This window comes from Mus musculus, chromosome 6 (genome assembly GCF_000001635.26).
Source record: "Mus musculus strain C57BL/6J chromosome 6, GRCm38.p6 C57BL/6J".
Taxonomy (NCBI): domain Eukaryota; kingdom Metazoa; phylum Chordata; class Mammalia; order Rodentia; family Muridae; genus Mus; species Mus musculus.
The window spans coordinates 5,752,576-5,770,931 of record NC_000072.6 but is presented as its reverse complement, the minus strand read 5'-3'; the positions used below and the strand labels follow the sequence as shown (position 1 = coordinate 5,770,931).

Genomic DNA, 18,356 nt, shown 5'->3' with positions numbered 1-18,356 from the left:
TTTTCCACTTAGCCACAGTTTTCCCAACCAAATTGCCTCGGTTTCTATGGAAATAGTGTATAACACAAGAAGAAAATGCATATGAAAATGGATTGTTTGGAAAAATAAAAGTGCAAAATTTTGCATATCTCTTTTAGTAAAGTGTATGGTAGTTAGTTAGGTCCATGGGTAGGGAAAGGTTGAAAGGTACATCGTCAACCAAAAGCCAAAAGCTAGCTTGTCTTGAGTGCAGTGTAGAGGGTGCAGTGTGGAGCTTTATTTGAATCTTCCATATTAAGAATCACAAAGAGGTCTAATGCTGCCAGCCATACGTCACAGGCTCATGTCTTCTTTCACTGAAAGTAATTTCTAGCTTCTCACGAAAACCTAAGAGATGTCAACAAATTGAGTCCATGTTGTGGTAGAGCTCAAACTTCTTGAAGTAGGAGGAAGACCAGCTGCTGCCTGAACAGTCTGGTGCTATAACTCTCCACTCCACATTCACACCATCACCATCACAGTTGCACCCGTATATGGGCATCCCAGAGAACACAAGCAATGCAGAACCCAATACAACAGAGACATGGCTCTCATGGCGTCTTTCTTCTTTCCACCCCTCTCCTTTTCAGAGATCCCTTCAAGTGCTCCAACTAGAGCATGGCCACATCCTGTCTCAGAACCTTCTGAACACAGAGTGTAGTAAAAATTTGGTCGCTGACTATCTCAGGAATGGCAGTGAGCACCTGCTAAAATTCACAATACAAACAAAGCTTTGACAAAAGAGTTTGTCAATTTCTTCGTTCTTGTAAATAAACTAGAAGCTAAAGAAATGAAAAGTAGGGTTAAAAACCAAGTCAAATTGGACAATGAAAAGCTGAGGATCTGTTCATTGGAACTTTGATTCTTTCCTGTTTCTCTTAGGCCTAAGTTAATGGGGATGCCGATTAATGAAGATGCATGGTCTTTATGAGCCAACTCAAAGAAGGATGGTATTGTTATTTCCAGTGGTCACAAGAACCATTCTGTCACTAAATATTGCAGCTCAGCACGAAATAAGCATGGGGAGGATATAATGGGCGCATGCACATCCAAAGGTATTTCAACAGTGTTGTCTTGCGACAGTGACATACCACTATGGCTTTTTAGAAGGACAATTCTTACCTTGTTAATGGCCCCAGATCGCCCGAGTCTTGGCTTCCAGCATCACTGGGAGTGCTCACTGATTTCGAAGAGGGAGACATAGGGGTTGGGACTAAATAATGAAAATAACAGGTATCCCATGTTAAAAAATGCAACGGCTGCACTGGGGAAGAGCAGTGTCAGACAAATCAAAACAAACGGGCCCAAATTAAAGTGGTTGTATGGCCAGGAGAGATAGAAATGGGATTAAAAAAAAAGGAAAGAAAAGGAAGAAAGTCAAGTGAATTTTTCATATTTTGGAAAATGAGAGTCTGAAATGAATTTAGACAGAATTAACTTAGGGAGTCCAAGGTCATGTCCACCTAACGAAGTAAAGCGGAGAACCACATAGCTATCCAGATAGTTCACCCTACATTTTTTCGGTAGGAACTATCTAGCTCATTCTAATTCTTCACTTTATTTTGTTAGTATAGACGTGACCTATTTAAAAGATGAGGTGTCTATAAAACTTTAAACATTATGAAATTGGAAGAGCCTAAACAATTAAATGCTCAAGAGTGGTGAGAGATCTATTGATTGTCTAATTTGGAGAGAAATGTAAGGGTTCATGGTGGATGAACAACTTTGTGCTAAGATCGGATGACAGAGGGGAAGGGTAAATGTTGAGCCTGGTAATTAAAACAATCTCTTTCAAAACAAAGGAAAATGCCAGCCTGCTTTATTTTTACATTTAATGAATGGTTTCACCCAACCCTACATTCTACTTCACTTGGGACTTGTTTTCTTTGTCTCTAGCAGCTCTTGTAGATGCTGACACAAGACAAGAAGTGAACTGCCACCATGAGAGTGGGAGAAAGAAAGATGCTCAGAGATCCAGGTCAGCTGACAATCTGAGCAAGGATAACCAAGGGAAAACAAAACAAAACAAAACAGACAGAGATGTGTTTTCTTTCTGCAACCTCCATATCTAAGCCAAATGTCCATCAGCCACTTGCTGTACCCAAGAGGCATAATGGCTCCAGGCCAGGCAATTTAGGGGACTCATCACACATGCCAAGGAAGCCATGTGCAGAAAGAGGCTGCATGAACATAGAGTCCCTTGTATTTATTTAATAGGGTATAAGGTTTAACAGGTTTTTATTCTCTCTGCCCTCAAATTCTGTACCACAAAGACAGAATTGCCAAGGAACTGGGCATTTCCTTGTGGCTCTTCAATTAATTATCTGATTACCCTTCGTGTTAGGGTAGAGGGAAAGCTGGGAAGAGAGATGAAAAATGGGCCTTTTGGAAAGGATTCATGTGTAGTTGAGAAGGTAGTTGCAGACTGGGGATACTCAAGTATTTTGTTTTTAAAATTTAATCACCAGCTCTTTTCAGGGTAAGGGATGATCACATATACTTCTACTGGGTTTAACCAGTATTGACATAGCAACTACAACATTTCAGACTATTTTGAAGCCAAAATATAATTGATCGATAGATGTCTAATTTACATCACATGTCAGCTAAGTACAAAGAGGTTTGCCAACTTCTCAAAGAAGATCCACCAGCCAAATCCTCTATAGATTACACCTTGCATAATAAGAAGTTAAATAAAATCTAATTTTATGAGGGCTCATTATAGCAATAGGCATATGCTTTTTACATGCAATTGAGATACACTGTTATGCTTTTTAGTAGGATTTTAGTTTTATGTTTATGCACTAAATCATATTTACCAATACTTAATTTTAAGTTGGATATATTCTTTTTCTTATTTATATTGATTATTTCACATAGGTAATTTTTTTTCTTAATTTAAGTATCTATGAGAATAAAAGGGATTCTATTTTAATATGGAATCCAAGAATGGAATTTAAAAGATGAAACATTTTAAATGGCCCTGATATAGTATTTATTCCTGTGCAGAATTTAAATGGTTTTATTTTGAATGTAGTGGATATTATGTAGTTTTGCAGACACCTTTGGGTTATTTTTAGATGTATGGAAGATAAAGAAAAGAAAAAGAAAAGAACCCATGAAAGATACACAAGATAGTGACAGAATAAGCTCATGCAAACTACCTTTAACAAATCAAATACAAATTAATCTGTACCCAGACCTCCATGACAAAAGACTTCACAGACAATCAACTAGAAGTGAATGAGTTGGAGGAGGAGGAAATGCTGCCGTGGAAATGTCAGCGAGCAATGAAATCAAGGTACACACGAGCCAAATAAATTTCCCACTGAAAACTCTATTTTCATCATGGGATAATTCTATGTCTGTAGTGTTCCCAGTATTTATAACCAGATTAGCATTGTCTGAATAGGCAAAGCGAGGTTGGGATTCACCCACAGAAGCAAAGAACAATTTGATGCTTAAAAAAAATCCCAAGATGTCTTCTACATACTCTCTTAACAATATAAACGAATCTGGTAGTGACACAAGGGGAAGCTATGAGCATATAATCAGCCAGTGTATCATTAGCAAAGGCTGATGACTAAGCAACATTCGCATGTCCTTCCAGCCCTCTCACTTCTACAAAGTACATGCAACTAGAACAGTAAGCCCTAGCTTTCTTTCTTAAGCATAGAAAACAACAATAAAGCTAACACTTAAGAGCACAGTAACGCTGGACATGGTATATTTACACAAGAGGAGTAGCAACGCAAGCTTGGGGAAGTACCTAGAGGGGGCTCCGGTGATATGCCAATGCTCTGAAGCAAAGCTTCTGTCTCCCGTCGTTTGCGATCCAGATCGGAGTCATCTTGAACGGGCTCTTTCTTTTGCTGCATATCTGCCTAAAAGATTTGATATCAGCAAGGAAAGTTAGTGACGTAATTAAGGACAAGATTTTTCTTCATCGAAGTGGAAAACGACTGGAGCGAAAACCAGGCAGAGCGCTCCATAGATATAATTGTGTGTGGAGGATGAAAATCACTCTAACGGCTCAGGTATTAAGTGACAGAAGCTCTCTCTTTTGGTTGAGGGCTTTCCCTGACCTCGATCACATGGTATAGATGAAAGTTTTCCAGGCTGGGAAGATGCACGTAACAGCACCTGTGTCTGAGCCTGATGCCCCAAGTTTGAGTTCTAGAACCTGTGTGGTGGAAAATGAACCCACTTGTGTGTCACACAAAAATCCTATCCGTTTGCTACTCCTGGTTCTTGCTCAGCACCTCTTAGTAATACTCACATTACAGAAATAGAAATTTCTGGAATCTAGCTGGGGAAAAAAAACCTTTTAGTTTTAAAGAAAGAAAAAAAAAAAAAAACAAAACAAACTAGATTCAGATTTCCTCAGGAGCCATTAACACGTTAACTCAAAATACTTAGTAGGAAACCATAGTGCAAATAAAACAACAAAATTCTGCTTAGGAGTTTCTTTTATGAATTATCTAGAACACAACTTGAAGGAGACTCAAGTCAGATTTTATACCTAATTGGTGGTTTTTGTTTTTGTTTTTAAATAGGATTGTGACAAACTAAACTGGTAGCTGTAGAAATCAAAGGAGTTCAGTATCTGTTCTCTGTTATCCCTCCTCCTCCTCCTCCTTCCTCTATCTTGCCCTCCGATTCCTCACTCCATATAATCAGTCATGTTTCATTATTGCCCCGTTATAACACTGCATCCTGCCTCCCCTCCTTTGACACTGGCCCCTCTCCGTGGTCTCTAACTCATTTCTTGACCTCTATGGGTATCTCAATAGAACACACATATGCAAACACCCCAAGCATACATCCACTGGTACTTTCTGGGTCTGAGTTACCTCATTCAGAATGATTGCCTCCAACTCCTTCTGTTTACCTGATAATGTCACGACTTCTTTTTTCTTAACAGCTGAATTACTTTTGATTGTTAAATTGTAGCTTATTTTCATTATCCATTCATCAGCTTATACACATCTTGGATGTTTTGAGTTCCTGGCTAGTGTGACTAGAGTGACAGTGAACACGAGTGTGCAAATATCTCTGTAGTGGAATACACAGTTTTGGGACATATGTGCAAAAGTGGTATAGCTGCATCATGGGATAGATCTATTTTTGAGCTTTCTGAGGAAGCTTTCTGCTGATCACACTCCTTTCTCCAAGGGCAATAGATCATTGAAGAAGAGGGGTGGAGAGATTATAAAGATAGAGGCGTACTGAATGGCTAAAATGAAACTGTTTTCAAGACCCAACAGAGAGGTTTCAAGTATGAATTCATAGTGCTTATGACAACATTCACAAGATGTGGGTAAGCTCTGGCAAAGAAAAGTACAATATCGGTTGGAAGAGGGCATGGCGTGTCACCTCTACCTGAGGAGCTGTCGGTAGCTGATAGCTGTTGAGGGATGGAGGGTCAGTTTTCTTTAAGAGTATGCTACTGGTATGTATACCATGCTAAATGGATGGCCACACACCCCAAAAAAAATATATGAGAAGCCAAAATGAGTTAATAAATTTAAAAAAAAAACATAGTATGGGTCTTGGAGGAGGAGCAAAGATAACAAAATTGCATTGTGTGGAATTCTTAAATAATTAGCTAAAATATTTTTAAAAGGAACCTGAGGAAAAGTATTCTAAGTGGAATTGTAACTAAGGCCATTTGTCCAACTCTACACCAGGAGATTACTAGTATCTACTTCACAGGCAACCTTTATGAGCACACACAAGTGAAGCTCTCTGAAGCCTATCAAACCAACTATCCCATTAATTATCAGACATCCTTTACCTTTCATTGGTATTGGGCATCCTAGTGGGTGTATTGCTTCAATGAGTGTAATTAATTTCTATGTGCCCGAGACAGAATAATGCAGGGAGTTTTGGCTTGCCTCAGATAGTATCCTCCAACTTTATTATAAGACCTGTGTGTATCCGTGTGTTCTCTGGCTTCAACACTTCTGTTCCTATTCATCTTGGCCTTAAAGTGCACATCTATTTGTGCAGTCTATCTGTGATTAGGGAGAGAACTGTCATTGGGATCTAAATCGAGCTGAAGAGAGTCTTAGAAGATTTCAGCCTTTTCACACCACTCCCCATTCTTAAAAGGCAATTCTGTCTCTGCGATGATACTAAAACGCATGCTCTTTTCCAATTACGATACTTAAACAACTGAAGCATATTCCAAAGTCAGTGCGCACAATGAGCAAAGACAGAGCTGAGAAAAAACAGGTGATGAGAATGAGGATCTCCACCATGTTCACTTTTTATACAGATAAGAAGGATAGGGGGCGAGAGGAAGGGAGGGATGAAAGAAAACAGATGTGCTACAGCTGCTATTGAAATACAAGTCAAGAAAAACCTTAGTATTGCTGCATGGAGTAGCATGGTATTTCAGAGATGAGCTTAGCCTCAACTGAGCTCTCAGTTTTACTGAGAGCAACATAGTTGACCTGTTCACCACGAGTTCATCTCATCCATGGGTCAGTGTCTGAGATATAACACATAGTAAAAATGTGTTTCATGAATGAATTAATATCTAACTTTGGCAGGAATTATTTTATGGTCATAGAATCGTAGGTGAATATATTTCTTAGGTTAATTCCTTTCAACTACATTCCATTTAGGGGCCTCTTCCTTCACAACACTACTGTGAAGAGGAAATATTTAGAAGTCTAGAAATTCACAAAAGTCATTTCTGTCAACAAGAACATATTGATGGAAGACAGCATCCATGGAAATGACAGGTGCTAGTGAAGACTTCACAGAAGAAAAGAAAATGACCTCCCTAATCTATCCCTTTTAAATTAACTTGGACATAGCTGACCAAACGTTCTGCCATAGGCGTTCTGTGTGGAAAGGTACAGCTAGGACTTGGGGTTTGAGATTCTAATTTTAAGTTATGTGCCCTCATGAAATATAATAGAGGCCAAATTACGTGTCAACATGGCCAACACACGTTGCACCAAAACAGTATCCCCAAAGGTTCACTTGCTCTGCACTATGTGTGTGTTCCACTCATTGGCTGCTTTGTCTTCCCTTACCAGACTAACTTTTTACATGTATTTATTTAGGTGTGGGACTGCAGAGTGGGTGGGAACGTGCTGAGGCATGGATGCAGAGGTCAGAGGACAACTTGCAGGAGTTGGATCTCTCCTTCCACCAAGTGGAATCTGGGGCTCTAACTCAGGTCAATATGCTTGGTGGCAAGTGCCCACACCTGCTGAGCCATCTCACTAGCCCACACTTGTATTATTTATTTGTTAGTGTGTATGTCTTTCTGCCTGTCTCTGTCTGTCTCTGTCTCTGTCTCTCTGTCTCTGTCTCTGTCTCTGTCTCTCTCTCTCTGTGTGTGTGTGTGTGTGTGTGTGTGTGTGTGTGTGTGTGTGTGTGTGTGATTGAGGGTGTGCCTGTATATCACACAGTTTGAGTGTAGAGGTCAGAATGCAACTTTTGAAAGACAGTTCTCTCCTTTTACCACCTTGAGGCAGTGTCTCTCTTACAGTGTCTTGCTGCTGTGTACTCTAGGCTACCACAGCTTGGTTCCTAGGTGGCTTCCAGAGATTGTCCTCAAGTTGCCTGGTTTGAGGGTCAAGTGCTTTTTTGTCTGGTCATCCCACTAGCTCTATTTTTTGCTTTTTTAATTCTTTAAGAAACAAATCAGCAAACTGGAATATATTGAAAGTAACTGCTTATCTAGGCCTTCAAAAGCTTAGGAAAGCTATCAGTGCCCAAAGCTGGCCAGAAGAACTGTGCACTTAGATAACCAGAGCTTATCAGAGACAAGCCAGTTATTACTCAGCACAGTAAACAAACCCAAGTATAACCTCTTCAAAGAGCCTGAGGTTAGAGGCCTAGGGATAAACCTTACGATTCTCTTTAGTAAGAACTACAGAGTACTGCCATGATTTAATGACTCACCGTGGACTGAGTTAGCATCACTAGTAATTAAAAACCCAAAAGCTGCCTTTCCCAGAAAACGATATTTTTGTTTGTGAGGCATAATCACAGCTGAGCTCCAGAGAGAATAACCAAAGAAAGAAAATTTGCCAGCTGAGTGTTGTCCATCCTTTTTCATAGACAGGCTCACATTCATTAGGGAACAGGTGAAGACAGATTAGAAAACCTTAGTATGTCCCTGTTTCTAGCAATTCAGCCTAAGACCAAGGTCAGGGTAAAAAAACTTCAGGGTGGCCTCCGTGAAATTCACCTCACTGCATTGAAGCCCAGTTTTGATGAAATTGGGCCTGTCTCTTAAATGCTAGCCACTATATTTATTTTTAAATAAGATTTTAGCCATAATACCACAGCCAAGAAAGCAATTGGCGTCCAACGGAGTGGAAAGTGAGTTTTCCCTGTGCAATTTTCTCCACTGTTGGGGATAATCTACCCAGGTGGTCCTAATTCCCTCTTCTCTCCATCATCGTAGACAGGAAGCCACCCAGGTTTGCACCAAAAGGGCACTTTGTTCCTTTTTAATTCTGAATCTATTTGTTTCATTTAAAATATGGGCCTAAATAAAGTTTATAAAACATCAAACTTAAACTCTTAAGCCAATTTCTAACTCCTTTCAAACAACACAAAACACAGACCATCTTAGCTCCGGTGTCAGTAATGGTGGCAGTCAGTTTAAGCACTGCATACCCTTGAGGTCAGAGATCCATGGGAGTCTGCAGGTCGGAACTCCTCATGGTATTATAATGTCAAGACCAGCGTCTTCAGTACCTGCCTCAAACAGCTTTCATGTCTATTTCTGTTGGGCATATACTATGTGGAAAAACATGTGTTAGACACAAAATAAAAATTTAAAAAAAGTATAGACTCCTAACCCTGTTGATTCCTGTGGGTCATCAGAGATGAAAAGAGAAAGATGCATGGGTGTGCACAATTAATGAGCAGGTGAAGGACGATATGAGAGGAATAGAGCAAACTTGCCATGCAGAGTGTGGTCCATAGAGGAATGTGTGCATACAAATTGAGCATCCCCAAGCTGACATGCAAACTATTCCAATATCTCAAAGGCTTTGAATTTCAACATGATTTGGGAATGCAGAATGCCATACCATGAAACTTTGCTTTTGAAAAAGATTATTTTAAGCATTATACACACTATCTCTAGCCTATGTGTATAAAGTGTTTATGAGGCAAATGAACTTCATGTATAAAATGTGTTAGGTCTCCCAACACATTTCCAACTTGTGTGTGTGTAGGCATTTCCAGATCTGAAAAACAAAATCCAAAGCAGGAAATATTTTTGGTCTCAAGAATATCACCTATATATTTAAATAGTAGGTTACTTTGGTTGGAATGTGGAAAAAGAGGGGAAGAAAAGCGTTTTGTTACACTTCTCCACACCATGATGATGCTTGCAACCTGTAGGAATGGAATGATGCCAAGGGTCTGAGTGCGAATGAAGTGACTGGCCAGACTCCCCCATGAAGCTGGAGACAAAAGAGAGCCAGTCTCTTGCATGTGTGGCTTATTTCTTCATTAGAAAAAGATCAAAATAAATTGGTTATGTATTTCATATATAAAATACTGTAACCTCTGGGCTGGAGGAATGGCTGAGCAGCTAAAACAACTGAGTTTTCAGAAGAGCTGAATTTGGTTCCCAGGACCCACATCCAGTGGCTCACAAACACTCAGGCTCCAGGGGGAATTCTATACCACTGGTATCTATAAGAAGCTGCTCTCAAATGTACTTACGCTCATGCACACACACGCAAGCACACACACATTTTAAAAATAAGCAAATCATTAAAGATACCATAGAGTCTCAAGAGGGTTTTTGGACTCTAGGATCCCATCCTGATGAAGAATCTGTATGCATCTATTTTATGGCCCCTTCACCCCCTCATCTCTGACCTCAGAAGCACAGGAAGAAGTGTTTTTCACTGTGGTGGTTAATCTTGATTGGCATCTTCATGGAACTTATAATCACCTAAGAGACACACAGGAATGTCACTAAGGGTATGTGGCGAGATGTCTCATGCTCTTGTCAACAAAACTAAAGCAGCATTTGCTACGATGTCTTTCTCACCTGAAAAGGCTTTATCCCCCCGCCCCTTTTTAAAGTGTCTATATTTTACTGTATTTATTTTTGTTAATCATTTTATTCATTTACATTTCAAATAATATCCCCCTTTCCGGTTACTCCTCCACAAACCCCCATCCCATTCCCCTCTATCCCCTCCTCTTCACCTCTATGAGGTGCTCCTCCACCCACTCACCTACTCCCGCCTCACTGCTCTAGCATCCCCTTATCCTGGGGCATCAAACCTTCACAGGACTAAAGGCCTCTCTTCCAAATGATGTCAGGTAAGGCCATCCTGTACTACATATGCAGCTCAAGCCATGGGTCCCTCCATGTGTAATCTTTCGTTGGCGGTTCAGTCCCTGGGAGCTCTGGGTGGTTCAATTAGTTGATATTGTTCTTCCTATAGGGTTGCAGTTGCCTCCAGCTCCTTCAGTCCTTCCCCTAGCTCTTCCATTGGGGTCCCCAGGCTCAGTCGGATGGTTGGCTGTGAGTATCTGAGTCCATATTGGCCAGGTGCTGGTAGAACTCTCAGGAAACAGCCAAGAGCTTCTTGGCATCAGCAAGAGTGGGTTTGGTGTCTGCAGAAGGGATGGATACCTAGGTGGCGCAGTCTCTGCCTTTATCATTTAAACTGAACTAAACAATCCCTTCTTCCTTAAGTGGCCTTTGTCAGGTACTTGGTCACAACAATAAGTCAGAACGGTTATTAGGATTCACTAACTCATTTCTCTCTATTAGCTTTTGGAATCTACACAGAACTCTGTCAAAAAGTCAAGTTCACAGAGGCCTACACTAAAAGTCATTCTGTAAAGGGCAGAACCAAGTTTCTGAGTCGCATACAATGCAAAAGCACCTGTACGTAAGCAGGCTTAATACCATTTGTCTGATGACACTGGCTGCTCAAAGCAAATGGAGCCAGACTGTCTACAAAGGATATTTAAAGAGGGACTGGTGGGATGGCTGCCCAGGGATAGTGGTTTTAATGAGATTTCACCCATAGAGTCAGGCTTGAATACTTGCTCCCGAGTTGATGATACTGTCTGAGGAGGCATAAGGGTATGGTCTTGCTGGAGGAAGTGTGTCTCTGAGGTTTCAAAAGCCTCCACTAACCAAGGTCACGCTCTCTGTTTCTTGCTTGAGCTAGGAGCCTGAAAGCTATCACTTTTCCTATTGCTCTGGTCCTTCCCCACCTGCCAGGGTGGTGATGGTTTCTTATCTCTCTGGACTATAAGTCCCAAATAAACCCTTCTGTAAGTAGCCTGATTATCTTCAAGTTCAATCATTGGGACCCACGTGGTGGAAGGAGCGAAGGAGTGAAGGAACTTCATACATTTACTGTAGCACACACATGTTCCAACCTAGTCACTCACCAAGTAGACAAATAGTTGGATTTAAAAAAAAAAAAACCAGATGTTTAAATGATACAAAAGAAAGAGCTTCCTGAGGGATGAGAGGTTGTACAGAGAGGATATTTCAAACCAAGGCATGCTTTAAATACAATATGGCCAGGGCAACCCAAAATCGCGTGCTGCTTTGAACCTTCTGAATGGTAGTGAAGATCAGAGCGAAGGAATCTGAATTGCCCTGTGACTTTGAACTGCCCTGCCAGTTAAGGAATGAAGAGAGTAAGATCTTCTGTAGCTCGGATGCTAGAGGCAAATGGAGGCCAGGAGCACTGCCTGCCTCCCAGGCTCCAGGAGCAATCTTTGCTATGCAGGAGATAAGACCTTTACTTTGCAAGACTGCTTGGTATACCAATAATAATAATAACAATCAATCAATCAATCAATCAATCAATAAATGAAAGCTAGCCTTGAACTGCTGTTGGCCCACGATTCTCCCAAAACTTATTAAAAAAAAAAAAAAAAAAAAGATGGAACAGACAGCCTAATTTGGAACCAGATTTCTTATATCACATCATCCTTCATAGTAATTCCATGAAATTCAATTTGGATGTTAGAATGTCAGTTTAAAAGGAAACCCATTATTAGCAAGGAATAGCAGGTACTTTGAAGATACAGTAACTGTTGACATTTGAGAGAAGGGAAACATAATTACCTAATGCTTTTTGGGGCTTCCCATACAAATGAATAGCCATCCATGTCAGTTCTCACCTCTATTTCACCCACAACCTGCATACATAACAGCAAAGATCTTGCCGAGAAAACCATTATGCAGACTATCAAGGACAAACACGCTATCACATCAGTCAAAGTGTAAGGCACGGAAAGGTGGGAGAAGCCAGAAGGCTAAACTGTAACTGCTATTCCATCTTTCTTTGTTGGAAAATAATAAACATTGTAAATCTGCTATTTTACTCTCTTAAACTTGTAGAATGAAGCAGCATCTACTTAGATCATGAGGCACCAATGTGCACTTTTTTTTCCTGAAAAAAAAAATTCCTGTGTGGGAGAAGTTCCAGGTTTTCTTAATGCAGGGATATCATACTGTACAAAGATTTCTTTTTAGAAAACTATTGACAAATATCTTTGCCCTCTGGTTTTTGTCCATCAAATGCATCATTTCTAAACTATCACAGCAAATTGAAGAATAAAAGAATAAATCACTTCTTGGCTTGAGATGGAAGACGATGACATATGACAGACAGGCTTTGAATTTGGGGTCAAGAGTCTTCGACCTCTGAGTTTACCAGGAGAAAAGCTGTCCTGTGTCTGGGTCCTTGCTGCTTGGTGATATGAAGAAGGGCCACAGCAGAAGGCCTCTAAAACCCCCTAATACCATAGCAGCCGACACTCTTCTACGCTATCCACCCACCTTCCTACCGTAACCCACTTACATGACCCAAGGATTTTTTATCAGGGGAAATGCGCAGTGTGTTGGAATAAACTGAAATCCACTGGCACTGTTCTCTATTTTGTCTTCTAAAATAACTGTACTGGTAGCTTCTTACAAAATAAGTACATGGAAACTAGTTCATAGGGAGATTTTTTTTCCCTTAAAATTAACACAAGTATAAACTATTACTAGTTTCCAGGCAGCAGGAGAGAAGGGCCTCTAATCTTAGAAGTTCCATAAAGTAAACTAATCATTGTTCCCAATGTAAGGCTAGGAGAACAAATCCGTGAACGATTAAAGAACGGCTACCAGAAGAGGGACCACAAACCGCTTCCAGAGTCCTATTCAAATCTGGAGTGAACATGGGCTTGGAACTTTTGAGTCACACAGTGTCCACTGCTTAGGTAATGCCTGACAGCACTTACCCAGTAGAAATGCCCTTCTTCAGAGTGTGTAGACACGCTCACACATTTTATTGAAATGTCATGAGAATTCTCAAACGGGATTCTCTCCATCCACGTAACCTGTTCCTCAGGTCCCAGGGATCCTTTTAGCCCACAGCAACCCAATCCCAGCCTCACCTCTTTCTTCTTCCTCTCCTCTTCCTTCCGTTTCTTCTCCTCTCTTATCTGTGCTAAGCGCTGCTTTTTGCGCTCCAGCTCGGCCTTTAGGTCGCTCTTGTCAGACATGTTTGCTTCCTTGGAGAAAAGGAGAAAGAGGAAGTAAGAGACTATCTAAGTAATCCTATTTGTATTATCATTACAAAAATCACTCAAAAAGAAATGCAGCTCGCAAATGTGACTTTGGGACAATAATAGGTTGTATTAGTTAGGCTGTGTTGAAGAAGCAGCAACAAGAACTTAGCTTTGCTATAGCATAGTTGTGATTCGTTTCCTATTATGTATACATAAAGTGACTAAAAAAAATTCGGTGTTGTCATCTGGCTTGAAAAAGAATATCAACTGACTTTCAGGGACGCAAGGAGTTTTCTGTACAAGTTTCTTCACAGATAAACAAAAGAAAAGAAGGTGGGGGGGGGAGAAGTCTCATGATGGCTTTGAGTTTAGATGCTAATGGAGCAATTCATCTCCACGCTGAACAAAGAAAATAGGCTGTCAGGAACCCTAGAGTGTGCCCCTGCTCAGATTTCTATGGACTGGATAAACAGTCCTCCATAGAGCTTAGGGAAATTCCATTTTGCCTACCATTACATGCCTCTCAGAAGACAGCTGCCGAAGACCCAACATGCTAATCTTTTTCTTTCTCTAAACTCCTCCCAATCTGTCACACTTAATTTCATCTCCCAAATAACACTATTTCTATAAACATTCATTTGCATACTGAGTGCAATATTCTTATTTTGGTACTGACCTCACTCAGAGTAAAGGGTGGTGATGTACACAAGAAATACGAGCTAACCCTGTGCTGAATTCTGAGGAAAATTCATCCAAATGAGGTATAATTTTATTTATCACTTTAAAAAAAAACACTTATTTTATGCGTATTATTGCTTTGCCTGCATGAATGCATGTGTACCACATGCATTCATTGAATCTGCAGAGAGGTTAAAAGAGGATATTGGATTCTCTGGATCTAGAATTTCAGGTAGTTGTGAGCCATGTGGGTACTGGGACTCGAACCTGGGTCCTCTGTGAGAACAGCAAATATCCTCACTGCTAAGCTATCAATCCAGCCCCGAGGCTCAACCTTAATGATATCATGGCAGTGTTTATGATAATGGGGCCAAAGCATTTTCCAATACCAGAAATTTGGAGAACACTGTTATTAGTAACTAGTGATCATATACTCTTCCATTCTGGAAACAAGGAAGGAGGAAACCCACTGAAATGTAGGCTGTCCAGCCACTGCATGGTGGAAACTAAATTCAAGCTTTCACGTACTATGATCCATAACACGCACCCAAGCCCTGAAGTTTAACCTCAGAGAAGTGCCCATCAAAATAAATGAATACATAGCAAAGATCTGGGAGAATCGACCACAGTGAGCACAGTGGAGTTATCAGACCATGAACTGGATACCCTACAGTATCAGGAACTCACAAATGATGGGAAGATCAGAATGTGGAAAGGTGGAGATGCAGAAAGATGAGAAGCCTGGAGGGTGCGTCCAAGAGAAGTGAGGAATCCAGACAAAGAGTTATAAACTTCAGTTGAAGTGTGCATGTACATAGAGGAGAAGCCTGAGCGTATCAGGGAAAGAAAAAAAAAAAAAAAGACTTCTATTTGATAGAAGTGGGAGACAGCCGATCACAGCAGCTTTCTGAAAGGGAAGGGGACAAAGTAAAATTGGAAGTTGCTCAACCCTATACTTGTCCCTGCCTGTATGACAATAGGAACAGACACTAGAAATTAGGCATTAGCTGCCGGGAGACTGTGCCAGCATCGCTCCGATTCTTCTGCACCTGCACTGGGAAGGAAGTGGAATTCAGGTCAGCCGTTGAGATTGTGTCTTGCATAGCCAGAGGATGGAGTCCTTCAAGGGGGTACTGAGGGATGTAGAAGGAAAAGAGAAATATTCTACAACAATTTAGCTTTGAGAGAGCAAAGAAGATGGCTCAGATAATGGAGGGAGAAGACCAAAAAGAATGGAAGGAGAGGACCAAACGCAAAATGGCAGTCAGAAAAGTTTAATCTGTGCGTCAACCAGCAACCTTTGAGCACACCGACATTTGGGCGTCAATGGACAGAAATCACAGCTACACAGCTGACACATCAAAATATCAAAAGGGAGCCCAGGGGTGCAAGCTCTGGAATAAAGCTTGAAGCCCTTCACCTGCAGAGGACTTGAAATCTGAACCCCAAATCCATAGGCATGTAACTAACCTGAGGAGTTGTGTAGAGAGGAATTACCTGCTCAAGGAGCCTGTTCACAAGAGCTCTACCTGATGTGGTAGCTTTACCTGGTATGGTGGGCCATGGATCTAAACGGTTACGTGTTTTGATCTTTACTCTTTCCTTTCTTTGTTTCAAAAGTGACAGAACGAACAAAAGTCTATCAAGAAAATACTGGTGACTAACACTGTTCAGCCCCGAGATGTGAGATGTCTGCAGGGGAAATGATGTGGTGTCACTTACAAAAGCTGTCTGAGAAAATTGGACATAGTACTACCGGAGGATCCAGCAATACCTCTCCTGGGCATATATCCAGAAGATGCCCCAACGGGTATGAAGGACACATGCTCCACCATGTTCATAGCAGCCTTATTTATAATAGCCAGAAGCTGGAAAGAACCCAGATGCCCCTCAACAGAGGAATGGATACAGAAAATGTGGTACATTTACACAATGGAGTACTACTCATCTATTAAAAAGAATGAATTTATGAAATTCCTAGCCAAATGGATGGACTTGGAGGGCATCATCCTGAGTGAGGTAACACATTCACAAAGGAACTCACACAATATGTACTCACTGATAAGTGGATATTAGCCCCAAACCTAGGATACCCAAGATATAAGATACAATTTGCTAAACACATGAAACTCAAGAAGAATGAAGACTGAAGTGTGGACACTATGCCCCTCCTTAGAATTGGGAACAAAACACCCATGGAAGGAGTTACAGAGACAAAGTTTGGAGCTGAGATGAAAGGATGGACCATGTAGAGACTGCCATATCCAGGGATCCACCCCATAATCAGCATCCAAACGCTGACACCATTGCATACACTGGCAAGATTTTATTGAAAGGACCCAGATGTAGCTGTGTCTTGTGAGACTATGCCGGGGCCTAGCAAACACAGAAGTGGATGCTCACAGTCAGATATTGACTGGATCACAGGGCCCCCAATGGAGGAGCTAGAGAAATTACCCAAGGAGCTAAAGGGAACTGCAACCCTATAGGTGGAACAACAATATGAACTAACCAGTACCCCGGAGCTCTTGACTCTAGCTGCATATGTATCAAAAGATGGCCTAGTCGGCCATCACTGGAAAGAGAGGCCCATTGGACACACAAACTTTATATGCCCCAGTACAGGGGAACGCCAGGGCCAAAAAGGGGGAGTGGGTGGGTAGGGGAGTGGGGGTGGGTGGGTATGGGGGACTTTTGGTATAGCATTGGAAATGTAAGTGAGCTAAATACCTAATAAAAAATGGAAAAAAAAAAAAAAAAAACAAAAGCTGTCTGAGGAGCTCCCATGCTCTTCGCTAGTAGAGACTAATCTATTTGAATTGATGAGGCTGAAAGGTTTCGGTGGCCAAAGTATCATCCTTAAATATGAAAATCACGGTTTGAGCAATAGCCATGCTGTCCTCAGCTGAAAGCAGACAGGGGAAACTTGTGGAGCATTCAGTTTTCCTGTTCCCTATCTCTCCCCAACTATTTCCTATGTGCTTCCTGGTCAAAATCGCCTGGCCCCATTTTAGTTACATATTCCCGTCATCTGGAACAAATCACATTCCAAAAACAACCTATATTGATTGTGACATTTTTTAATTAATTTTCTTCTTTAGTAATTCCTTGTATATATACAATGCACACACACACATACATACATATTTATACATATGTAATACATTCTAATTATTCTCATCTGCCATTTTCCCTTCTCTCTCTCCCACCCTATCTCAGCAAGTCTTCCTCCTCCTGACAAATCTCTTACCTCCAAGCCTTTTTGCTTTGTTTTATGACCCACTGACTTTAACCGGTGTCGTCTGTGTGACCAAGAGTTTGTCATTGTCCACCGTATCTGATGGGCTCACCAGTCCACATACAGCTGAGGACACTGACTGTCTCTCCTCTAGAATCCATGAGTAACCAACAATTCAAGGCGGAGGGACAAGGCACCCATGAGCTCATTCCTAGTCCATAATTGACTGCAGACAGGCTCAGTCATATGCAGGCCACCATAGCTGCAAAGCTCAACCACAAGAAGAATTAGCTTGTCTTTTGAGCAAGGTACAAGGATAAGGAAGCAGCCCAGAGCAGGCAGGCAGACAGGTATGTCTGATGGCACTAATTACTAATGATGGTATTCTAAGCCATAGAACTAAGACTATTAAGACAACCCAAAAAGCACCAAAGAGACTAAAAAAGAAAGTGAATTAAGGACACAAGTGTAAAGCTCATCTTTTTAAGTGTAGCAGAGCCACTGTCAAGGACTCAACTCTAGAGGGCTTGACTGGGTATTGATTTTTTGGATCCATTCCAAGCTAGACACTTAGCATCAACCCCCAGGGGAATAAGAAACCTCAATAGAGTGCCCCATAAAGGGTTTGGGAAATGAATGGGCTTTCACGCCTAGTGCAGTGCCTTCCTTACACGGTGACTTAAATGCAATGTCAGCACTAACTTCCACAGGATTTCCGAGGGGCCTTGCCAGCCCCACCCTCGGTATCTCCCTGCACATCAAACAGAGCATCTGGGGGTAGGCCGGGACACAAAACTTGAAGTAAGTGAGTTAAAAAGTCCCATGGTTGTCTTGAAAAACAAACAAACAAACAAACAAAAACAAAAAACAAACAAAGTCCCATGGTGAT

The 18,356-nt window shown here is 41.2% G+C and overlaps 1 protein-coding gene across 9 annotated transcripts in view; it reads right to left on the bottom strand.

Moving 5' to 3' along the window:
• The window catches only part of Dync1i1 (dynein cytoplasmic 1 intermediate chain 1), a 302,440-nt gene that overhangs the window by 257,108 nt on the left and 26,976 nt on the right, over positions 1–18,356 (bottom strand). For 3 of the 9 annotated variants that reach the window (XM_006504982.4, NM_001191023.1, XM_030255138.1), the window contains exons 2-4: positions 13,438–13,554; positions 3,788–3,902; positions 1,141–1,282 (exon numbers count right to left, since the gene is read on the bottom strand). In XM_006504982.4, coding sequence (XP_006505045.1) covers positions 1,141–1,282; positions 3,788–3,902; positions 13,438–13,545 — 365 coding nt within the window. In that variant the 5' untranslated portion in view covers positions 13,546–13,554. The remainder of the gene's footprint in view (positions 1–1,140; positions 1,283–3,787; positions 3,903–13,437; positions 13,555–18,356) is intronic. The other 6 variants (NM_010063.4, NM_001191025.1, XM_030255139.1 and 3 more) reach the window with 2 other exon arrangements.